Source organism: Macrobrachium nipponense, chromosome 1, assembly GCF_015104395.2.
Source record: "Macrobrachium nipponense isolate FS-2020 chromosome 1, ASM1510439v2, whole genome shotgun sequence".
In the NCBI taxonomy this organism is placed as follows: Eukaryota; Metazoa; Arthropoda; class Malacostraca; order Decapoda; family Palaemonidae; genus Macrobrachium; species Macrobrachium nipponense.
The window spans coordinates 55,532,490-55,544,989 of NC_087200.1; the positions used below are offsets into that span (position 1 = coordinate 55,532,490).

Here is a 12,500-nt window from a genome sequence, read left to right on the forward strand (position 1 = left end):
TGGACAAAAATGTTGATGTATTGCTCATAGCCTCACCAAATATCAACCGGTCAAAAATACTATCAACTATGAACTTGAATTCATTAAAACACTTTAATTAGAGCAATGATTTTCATCCAGCCCAAGCAGCGACCACGCTTCTTGATTCATCAGTGATCAAAATGAGCTCCTCATCTGAAAGGATGGAGCGCCATAGTGGTTGCGGATCCAGACACAAGATTATGGCTAATTTTAACCTTAAATAAAACTAGAAAAAAATACTGGGGCTAGAGGGCTGCAATTTGGTAAGTTTATGATTGGGGGGTGGATGATCAACATACTCATTTGCAGCCCTCTAGCCTGAGTAGTTTTGCAGATCTGAGGACGGACAAAGGCGTCTCAATTGTCTTCCTTTACAAAAAACTCAAATTATGTGGGGTCTAACGAGTGAGAATTGGATGAAAGAATTTCCCCCATTTTTGGAGTATATAAAATGAGAACAGGAAACTTCGAGCGCGAAGAAATCCATTCGAAATAAAAGAATGAAATTGAAAGAAATAAGAAACGTGAAAAGGAAGAACCAGATTAAAATTGGAAAACAGTAACAGATCTGTCACGAGTTAAAACTGATAAACCTTACGGTCTCCTGTTCACATTCAACAGTGTGGCAAATCTCAGTTGAAATGGCCGAATTAAATGATGAACTGCACACAAAGCGCTCCTAATTGGGAGCAAAATTTTGATTCAGGTGAAAAAAGAGTAGTGATATACTGTACAGTTCAGCATGCAGGAATCAAATCTGAATTTGCTCATAATACGTCATGCGAAATTCAACATGATAGTTCGCTCAAAATGGATTCACGAGGATTATCTTTAGCCTCTGTGACATTTGTGACCCATCGGTGAACATCGTGCAATGTTCAGTGACTGTTTCGAACAACATACAAAAGCCGCGTGGATTTTGCTCATGCTACACTAGGATATTATTCGTTTCTATAGTGAAGCGGTACAGGCAACAATGCGTATTGCAAAATAAAAGGGCTTTTATTTCTTTCCAAAGACAAGTACAATACAAGTCTGTTTCTTTGCTTTCTTTGGTGTAATTTAGTTTCTGTTTCTCTGTGTCTTATACACTCACTATCTTTTCTCACTCTGTAGGCTGCCACTCTCTCCAGAATATCTTAGCATCAAGATGGCCGATCGGTGCCGTACTTAAACTGATCTTGAATCAGTTCTGCCACCGCACGACCCCTTTTTAAAAATAACCTCACTAAATTTTGAGTCTTGACATTACAGAAGGAAATTCAAATTGAGTAATAACGATTTAACACTGATATACAATCTTAAGCTTAGAGATTCCTTGCCCGTAATTTTTGAGTACATTTAAGGACAAAGAGTTTTTCCAAATTTAAAACACGCATATATATATATCATATATATATATATATATATATAGATATATATATATATATATTTGGTATCTGGGAGACTAGAATATAGATATAACATATACGTATATAATCGTGAACCATTATTATTATTATAGGAATATAGAGTTTAGGTAAAAGGCCAAGCGCTGGGACCTATGAGGTTATTCAGCATCAACACTAAAGAGAGCAATATGTAGTCTTCTGTAGGTTAATAGAGTCCGTAACAACAATCAGAGGCACTTCAGAACTTACTTTTCTTTCTTTTCTGTTCTTTTTCTATGTACAATAATTTGTGAAAAGCTTGTCACCACAAACCTAAACCTGTTTTATTATTTCCTCCACTTTCTGATAATGTATAGGGTAGGTTTCTATTTGAGCAGGTATAGCATCATATTTAAATTGTTTTGTCCTTCTTCCTCCTCGCCAGCCCCTAAGCAAAAGTTCTACAGGAAAAAGAAAAAAATGTTCAAGTACAAAAGAGAAGAAATGACTTACGTTGCTGCTTATCTTTCCCAGAGAGAACTTGGAGCCGAACTTCCCTCTCTGAGTGTCCTCCGTCAGTTCGACGTCCTCCCACGCGATCCGCCAGGTCATGGAAGCCAGGTCGGCCTCCAGTTTGTAATGTCTGTGGAGGAGATGGATCAAGTTGTGAGAGAATTTAATGAGAACTGTGACAGTATGAGAAATACTTTTCCTGACGGACGGAATTCGTCTGTGCATTGTAGCAAGGCCTACTGAGGGGCCTAGAATCACAAATATCTGGAGATAAGAAAATTAAGAATAAAAGATTTAGGCCAAAAGTCAAGTGCTGGGACCTATGAGGTCATTCAGCTCTGAAAGGAAAATTGAGAGTAAAGGAGATCTGAAATTTGTAACAGGAGGAAAGCCTCAAAGCAGCTGTAGTGTACAACAACAGTTAGGAGAGGGTTAACTTTACCTTACACCTTACAGACCTTACATCTTGTTCGGGTTGGCCCAGGTCCCTCAGTGTGAGGCACCTCTAATGTCTACCAGAGAGTTGCTAATGCATCTTCCGGTATATTTTGCATCTTCCAATCTTGGATGGTCTGGGATGCAGCTTAGATATTTGTCGAACTTATTCTTAAACACATCTACGCTCACTCCTGACATATTCCTCAGATGAGCTGGCAACACATTGAATAGACGCTTAGTGGATTAATGTCCTGTGTGCTTTCCTTATTTTTCCTGGTATAGTTTTGGGCACTATCAATCTACCTCTGCTTACTCTTTCTGATATTTTTAGTTCCATGATGTTTTCGGCAATTCCTTCTATCTGTTTCTATGCCTGAATTATCATGTAGCGTTCTCTTCTCCTTTCTAAACTATATAATTTTAAAAATTGTAGTCTTTCCTTAGCCTCCTCTATTCTAGCTGTAAAGGACCTTTCTACACTCTCTATTCATGCAATATCCTTTTGATAGTGTTGGTACCTTATCATATTGCAATATTCAAGCGGACTACGAACATACGTTTTATAAAGTATAATCATGTGTTCAGCTTTTCTTGTTTTGAAGTGCCATAACAACATTCCCAATTTTGCTCTACATTTTGCCAATAGAATTGCTATTTGATCATTGCATAACATGTTCCTATTGAACATCACACCAAGATCTTTAACTGCTTCCTTATTTGTGATTGTCTCGTTATTAGGTCCCCTAGATGCATATAGCTTTCCTTTTCTGTCTCCATAATTTATTGATTCAACTTTATCAGAGTTAAATACCATCCTATTTACCTCTGCCCAATCATATACTTTGTTAAGGTCTCTTTGTAGCGCGTTGCTATCTTCATCACAAGTAATTTCTCTACTTATTCTTGTGTCATCGGCGAAACTACTCACTACCGAGTCTTTAACATTACTGTCTATGTCTGCAATCATAATAACAAACAGCAATGCAGCTAGCACCGTACCTCGTGGCACACCGGAAATGACCTTAGCTTCATCCGCCTTCTCATCGTTTGCAATAACTATCTGTTTTCTGTTGTGTAAAAATTCTTTTATCCAACTTCTTACTTTATCCACTATATTATGTTTTCTAATTTTCTTCGCTAATATATTATGATCTACCTTGTCAAAAGCTTTTGCAAAGTCTAGATAAACCACATCTGTTTCTTTTCTGTTTTTCATATTTTTATATATGTTCTCACGGTGGACTAACAGTTGGGTTTGTGTACTTTTTCCGGGTACAAAACCATGTTGTCCTATATTAAACAAATTATTTTTTATTAAATGTTTCATAATATTTTTCTTTATTTCCCTTTCATACACTTTCATAATATGTGATGTTAGAAATACAGGCCTATAATTACTTGCCTCTAATCTTGATCCACTTTTGGAAGTAGGGGTAATATATGTTAATTTGTGCTCATCATAAATCTTGCCTGTATCTACACTTTGCCTTAATAATATTGCAAGTGGCTTTGTGATAAAATGAACTAGTTTCTTTAACAAAATAGCAGGGACACCATCAGGCCCAGCTGCAGCTCTATTTTTAATTTCATTAATAGCCTGCACAATATTGGCCTCATTAATATCTATGTCTGATAAATATTCACTATTTTTGTCCCTTATTTCTGTATCATTATCTTCATCATCAATTCTAGGGGTAAATTCTCTCTTATGTCTTTCTGCCAATATGTTGCATATTTCCTTTTTTTCATTCATTAATCACCCTTCAGTTCTTAGAGGGCCTATTTCTATTCTTCTTTTATTCATCTTTTTCGCATATGAGTACAATAGGTTGGGGTTTTGCTTGATATTTACTAGGGTTTTTTCTTCCAAGTCCCGTTTTTCATTTTCTTTTGATTGCATGATCTTTTGTTCTGCATTTTCTATCTTACTTTTTAGTTCCATCACTTTCCATGCCTTCTTTTCTTTTGCAAGAACTTTTTTCCACTTTCTGATTTTCTGGAACAAGATCCTTCTGTCTCTTGGTATGCATGACTGATGTTTACTTTTCTTCTTCGGTATATATTTATCCACTATTTTCTCTAATATTTTATATAATATATCCATATTTACCTATATATCATCACTTACAAAAATGTTATCCCAATCTTTGTTTAATCCTTCATTTATTTCTGACCATTTTATATTTTTACTGTAGAAATTGTATTTTCCATATCCATCCCACTTTTTCATCTCTTGCTTATCTCTGTTTTCACTTGGTTTGGAATGGACTGTTAATTCTATGACATTATGGTCTGAAATACTCACATTATAAACTATTATTTCTTTAACATAATTCACCTCGTTCACAAATACTAGGTCTAAAGTATTTTCCTTTCTTGTTGGCAATTGATTTATTTGTTGAATGTTGTATTCTAGTAGCATATCTAATAGCTTTTCGAATTGCCTCTTATCTTCTGCACTACTATAACTCTGTTTTTTATATTTATAAATACAACCACAATTTCCTATTCGTTCTTTCCAATCTACGAAAGGAAAGTTAAAGTCTCTGGATAGGAGAATAGTCCAGTCCTTGTGATTTCTACATATATCATCCATTTTTTCTATTATTGTGTCAAACTCTTTAGTGTTAGGCGGTCTATATATTACTATGTTCATCAATTTTTCAGATTCAAATTCTCCTGCTATTAGTTCACATTCTGAGTTACTATATTTCTCATATATTTTTCCTTGTTTTATGTCTTTCCTATATATCTTGGTTCCCCCTTGATTCCTATTTTTTCTATCTGATCTATAAGTTTGGAACCCTTTTATATGATCATCCTTACCAGTCTCTTGGGAGTACCAGGTTTCACTTATATTCATTATATCTATTTTCTTTTCAATTTGGGTTAGTTCTAAGAACTCTATTTTTCTTTTTGAGTTACTCGTAACTAAACCCTGCGCATTCATCACTATATTTGATCTTCCTTCATCATAATTATTCATTTTGTGCATGAATCTGCAATTTTCTCCGTATCTGCACCATCCCCTTGCATGGTATATACAGTACTTTTCTCTTGCACTGTATCTTGGAGCTGATGCTTGCAAATTCTTTGCTGACACTCCATAGCGTGGTGATGGCTTGTTTTTTTTTCCTTCACCTCATGTTCTTTGTTCCTTTCTTTATTTGTTTTATTTCTATTTTGGATTTTATTATTTAAATGATTATTTGATTGATTTTGATTCATGGCTATAGGGTACATATATTTACATTTTTTGTTGAACTTACATCCATTTCCTTCTTTTAGGTTTTTGCATATTTTTGGATGTAGATCTCTGCATTCATCCTCATAGCCGTCTAGGTATGCACATTTACCATAGATTTCATAATTGTGACATACCTTGGGATGTTTGTAGTAACATCTTTCACCGAGTCTACAATTCCCTCTCTTCAAAAGGATGCAGACTTTGTCTTTCTTTTCTATTTTTGCTTGCTCTTTCCCATCAGTATGGAGATATGGGTAAAGCCTCTTCCGGATTTTATTTTGTGTTGTCATGTCGTAATTTATTTCTTTGTATGTATGCTGCTTGATTGCCTCATAAGTAGTATCTATGAGTATCTCTGCATACATACTCTTGTCCTGCTCTTTGTTTCCCTTATTTTTTTCTCTCATTTCAGTTTTGTTTTCTTCTTTTCCGTTTTCCTCTTCTTCCTCTTCCTCATCTTATTTATCCTCTACTATTTGCACATTAAGTCTTGATTTAATAATGTTGTCTATCCATGAGAGACATGTTGAGCAAAATACTTGTGTATCCTTACTCGTATTTTGCTGAACTTCAGCATATTGGGGATGTGTGGGAATGTTGCATGCAGAACATTTTCTGATCAGGTTTTGTGGATTAACTATGCTATACCACACCTTACACAGTTTGCATGCTTTAGGCATTCTTTTTCCTATTGCATCAATTAGTATATTCACAATGTTCACCTTATTCATTTTCTTTGTCGGAATGTGTTGATTGATGTAAAGTTTTTTTATGAGTCTCTTGAACACTTGAATTTTATTTGGAACTCCTTCAATTATTTTCATGATATTTTCTGCTGATGTATTCCAGTTTGAAGGATCATATCCTTCCAATATGTTTATGAATACTTTTTTACCTTTTTGATAAGGGCTGTTATTGATCTCATAGATGAGAAATGCCCGCTCCCTTCCTGCTAACTCATCATATTGCATATCTGCAATGCAAGCAAGATTTCGCTATCTTCTTCCACAGTTGGAGCTTTCTGCCATCCTGACCGAATTTACAATACTTCACTCGATAAACTAACCTAGTAGATGCTTTATCCTACTATTTTCACACTAATCTTATCACCGAAATTCACGAACACTTCTAGATATAATTAGTTTTCTAGTCGTATGTTAAACGCGTGATATCAGTTGATTAATCAGACTGTGCACAGGTACGTCTCACCAAGCAAAATGGCACTACTTGAGAGAGTAAGATGGAAGAAAGAGAATATGAATGGAGGTACAGTACAAGGAATGAAAGGGGATGCAGCTAGGGGTCGAAGGGACACTGCAAAGAACCTCAAATAATCCCTACAGTGCACCATGTGAGGTACACTGATGGCACAACCCCCCATTGGGAAAATGTCTGGAGAGAGGTAAACGAGAAACCTTAGTTTTTATGTGATTAATTATGAGAAATATTCATTTTAAACGAATGGTTCCTGTCACAGCTTGGGAGATACTAAAGAGATTCTGAGTGGATGAGTTGGATGAAGAAGTCTCCAATTTGTTATGACTCCTATAAAGATAATACTGGGATCATGTGGCAAGAGCGCCAGTTACAACAGGTTTACTTTGTAAGGGAAACAAGACTATCATTCTGTGTAAATTAGGAACATTTTTTGTTACTTAAAGATAGCCGTCGATAGTACTTTCATGTCCTTAGAGAGAGAGAGAGAGAGAGAGAGAGAGAGAGAGAGAGAGAGAGAGAGAGAGTGCTCGATGACTTTGTCCACAGCCTCGTTTAGTTCTCTCCGATTAGTTTTATTTATTTATTTATTTATTTTTAGATATCTCGTTTACAGACAAACAGAAAAAGACAAAGTGTGAATGCAAACTCCTGCAGGTTCTCGTCCGGGGTTCTCTCCCTTTCGTAGTAATAAAACATGACGCAGAAGTACCGTCTATTACTCAGCTGCTTTTGTGAGCCTGATTGCATGAAGATTTAGTACTCGAAACACACTGCAAGGCCTATTTTATGAAGACACAGAACTCGCAGTCTAAATATCTCTCAGTTGATGAAGACGCACGACTCGTGGTACACGCTGGGTCCGTGTTTTCCTTATTCATGTCATCTCCTATTAACAATATGGGCGCCCCGTTGTTTGGTATGTGGCACTCTTTCCCTTTCTTGTCTAATTTCCGCCCAGATGGCCGTTTCTGTTCGTTTCAAAAGGGTTGAAGTAGCCAGACTGAAAATGTTCTCTTTTGATGTGTGTGTGTGTGTATAACTGAATCACGAAAATATGGAACGTGATGAATTTATATAAATAAAGACAAATTTCACATAGCAAAGAGAAACGAAGGAGGACTGCAAGGCCTTTTAACTTCTTGTCATTTACTTAGCTAAGTATTGCTGGACTCCGTTGATTCTCTTTCGTTTGTAAAATTTGTCTTTATATATATATATACACACATACACACATATATATATATATATATATATATATATATATATATATATATATATATTATATATGTATATATAAAGAATATTGTACTTTATACAGAAAGAGGAGGAATCAGCGTCTAAATTATAGAAGAAGGCGAAGGACACACTGATAACACCCCGGGGAGATTATACCAACAGGTATAACAAGTCGTGTTTCTTCATTAACTGAGTCGTGGTATTCTGGGAGTACTGTGTTTCCATAAATAAGCCGTATTGTGTGTTTCAAGAAATATATCTTTCTGAAATGGTCCTTACAAATAACAGCTAAGTAATAGAGAGTACTTTTGCTTCTAGTTTTATTACTGCGATAGGGTTCTTGTAAGGAAAGATTCAAGGAATACTACTATTTCCTCAGTATGTTAAAAAAATCATTCTGGACTGCAGTCATTAAATATATATATATATATATATATATATATATATATATATATATATATATATATACATATATATTATATATATAATATATAATTATATAAAATATCTATATAAGTATATATATATATATATATATATATATATATATATATATATATATGTGTGTGTGTGTGTGTGTGTGTGTGTGTGTGTGTGTATTTGTGTAAACTACATAAATTTCCGTGAATACATGTCTGTACCTACACGATAGTCGACGTACGGACAGAATATACTTTATACAAACACATTCCCCATCCGCCATGCCTTTTATGTGCACAGTAGCGAAAGGGAATAGTTTTTATCCCGGCGGCAAGAAAAGAAGTACCGGCCTCCATTGTTCAGCTGAATGGCCCCAGAAAAAAAAAATGGATGAAAGGCTCAATATATTTCTAAGTCATATAAAATTTCAGCAACGCTTTGCCCTGTTTTTCGTTGATTTTTCACTGTGTTCTTTGAGTGATTGGATTTTGTTATGGTTTGTTGCTGATGCTCCTACCAAAACGTACGAGTTTTGAAATGGAGAAACAAATCCTCAGTTATGCATAAGTATACATACAGTTTTATAAGATAAATCTGTACAGAGCTTTTGGGAGTCAAATAGTTTCCCGGAAGCTTTCTGTATAGATTCATCTTTCAGTATATGTATGCATATACATAACTGTGGACTTGTTTCTCTAGTGCTCCTTTTGTTCACGATAACCGCTGAGGTTCGAACATGAGAACTTTGAAAACATTATTAGGGCGATCCTCAAGTCGTCATCATCATCCAGGTGCCACATCCCAAGGACTTCGGCAGTCATGGCTCGCCATTCCTCTCTATTCCCGGTTCTCTGCAGCAACTGAGCTGCAGACAGTCTTCCTCCAGTCATTCTCACCAATCCATCCATATGTTTTTGTCTAGGTCTTCCTCTCGGTCTCCTTCCATTGATTTTACCAGTGAGAGAGATGTTCAGTTCTTGTCTTCTCACTACATGACCCACAAACTGCATTTGTCTACCTCTCACTGAGGCCAAAAGCTCTCTTTCAACGCCTACTCTCTCTAATACTTCCTCATTAGTTTTCCTTTATGTCCATGATATTTTTGACATCCTTCTCCAAAACCACATTTCTGCAGCCTGTAACCTCTCCTCGTCTGCCTTCGTCAAGGTCCAAGTTTCACAGCCATACAACAATACAGACCAAACAAAACATTTCACAAATCTCCTCCTTAAATTCATAGATATTTTCGAGTTGGTGACTAATTTCTTGATCCTACCAAATGCATCTTTTGCCCTGGATATTCTCTTCTCGGTCTCTTTTTCGCATTTTCCATCACTTGTGAGAGTGCATCCTAAATAATTAAAACTATCAGTTTGTTTAACTGTTTCAGCATTAATTCTTATATCTATTCTTGGGGGATTTCATTCTTGGTGATAACCATAACTTCTGTTTTCTTAATATTTATTGACAGACCTCTTTCTCTGCTTGATTGGTGCAAAGTACTGATTAAAGCTTGAGGTTTATCATGGGAGTCTGCAACAAGTGCTGTTTCATCAGCATATCAAATATTAATACTGACTCCTCCAACCTTAACTCCTTCCATATCTCTGAGATCTCTCATTATCATTTCACTCTATAAATTGAAGAGATCAGGTGATAACACACAGCCCTGTCTTACACCTCTCTGGATGTGCCGAGCCTCTGATTCATCATCTTCTACTTTCACTGATGCCTCTTGATTCCAATATAAATTCTTCTGTTCCACTATCCTTATAAGTATGGCATCAATATTACCATCATCATTTCCACTTGTAATATTCGTATAACAGCTAACTGTATACCTAACATCTGCTTAAACATGGTTAATATCTAGCCTGATAACTACATACGGGCTACGTACACGTATTTCTAAATACTCACTCACAGACGTACACAAACGCGCTTGCTTTAAGATAAAAAAACACAATTATATATATAATATAACTCTTATATTACTTATATCATATTATTATTATATACATATATATATATATATATATATATATATACTATATATATATATATATATATATATATATATTATAAATTCTATATCACATCACCGTGATTCATATAGAAGCATTAAGCTATAAATGTCCTGTAATATCCCTATCGCTCTACCTCGGAAGTAATATATTTTCATACATGTTAACCGTAGGGGAATTTTTTACTTTCCACCACTTGTGCTGTAGGTAGCCATAGTGTTACCAGACGCCCGGTCATGGCTAGCTTCAACCTTAAATAATACAAAAACTACAGAAGCTATAGGGCTGTAATTTGGTATATTTGATGATTGGAGGATAGATGACAACACACCAATTTTCAGGCCTGTAGTCTCCTCAGGAGTTTGTAAGATCTGAGGGAGGACAGAAAAGGGGCGGACAGACTGACAGACAGACAGCCATCTCAATAATTCTCTTTTACAGAAAAGTAAAAAGCTGTCCATCATAAGATTGGTTAAAAAAAATTAAGTGAAATTGATAGCGATGCTATGTGGAGGTCAGTGAGGATATTTAGTACAATGTTTGTGTTCAAATATGTGTTTCCACTTCATTTTTGCTTATTGATTTTATGGTTAGACTGTTGCACTGGGTCAGAGAAAGGTTTCAAGCTGTTGCAATAGCAAAGGCGTCTTTGCCGAATTTTGGATAGATGATGCCAGTGAATAATGGTGTTCGTCCCTGATAGCGACGAGCAACAGCAAAAGCTGGTTGGAGAATTTGAAAATATGAGTGATAGAAGGAATTTCTAAAGTGACAGTAATTCAAATAGTTTATTCGTCACTTGGAAAGTGAAATGGGAATGGTGGATATCGGTAGTTTGTGGCAAGGCAGGGCAGGGCGGCAGAAAACTTGAGCAACAGAATGGTAAAAGCAACTAAAATAGCTATCCGTGTGTATGAATGCAATGGAATATAGAGTGAAGGCCAAGCAATGGGACCTATGAGGTCATTCAGCGCTAGAAAGGAAATTGAGGGTAGGTAGGTTTGAAAGGTGTAACAGGAGGAGAAGCTATGAAATAATTGTTAGGAGAGGGTGGACAGCAAGAGGGAAGAAAGATAATATGAATGGAAGTACAGTAAAGGAAATGAAAGGTGTTGCAGCTAGGGGCCGAAGGGTGGCTGCAAAGAATCTTTAGCAATGCCTACAGTGCATCGCGTGGGGTGCAATGACGGCTCTACCCCCTACGGGGTAGCTGTGTGTATGCCAAGGGTTCGGAAGAAAGAGTGACCCAGTGCAAGAAATATAGAGGACATATAACGGGAACATTGGGTGAGGTTTCATTCACGGAAGGAGCTCGTGTGGACACTGAATGCTAAGAAGGGTAATGATAGATAAAGGTCGATGTATCAGGCAGATGAGATGGCACGATGTCATGTTAGCATAGCGTTTACGTAGTAAGGCAGACTGAAAGATGGTAAAAATGTACAAGTGAGGAAGCATTAGGAAGAAAGAGAACTAGTGGGAAAGTTGGCTGCTTGGAGAAGAGTTGCTTGAACAAAGAAAGGACCTCAGTACACATGAAGCGTTAGATTACGTACAATATATACAGTAACTAACATTGTGGAAGTTTAACCCCCTCGCCCCGTCCAATGGTAGGAATTGGAATGTTGTGAATATACATACAAACATACATACACACATACATAAAATACATACATACATACCTACATACACAACATAACGATACATACTACATACATCACATACACATATATATATGTATATATATATACACACACACAAACATATGTATATATATATATATATATATATATATATATATATATATATATAATATATATATATCAGTGCTTGATAAGGGAGGTATTCAGACCGACCACCGAAATATAGTCCTTAGCTTTAAAACTGTGTTTAAATGGGCCTTTTGTACTTGAGACGTATCCTGTTTTAACAGAAGAATTCATTTACATATATGTATATGTATCTGTATAAACACGAGCAATAAATCATTAAGTTAATAATAAGCACATAGAT

General features: G+C 35.9%; 1 protein-coding gene across 1 annotated transcript in view; it reads right to left on the reverse strand.

Moving 5' to 3' along the window:
* LOC135219317 (atrial natriuretic peptide receptor 1-like) overlaps positions 1–12,500 on the reverse strand; it is a 340,308-nt gene that overhangs the window by 148,746 nt on the left and 179,062 nt on the right. The window contains exon 8 of the mRNA XM_064255982.1: positions 1,905–2,034. Within this exon, the coding sequence (XP_064112052.1) occupies positions 1,905–2,034 (130 nt within the window). The remainder of the gene's footprint in view (positions 1–1,904; positions 2,035–12,500) is intronic.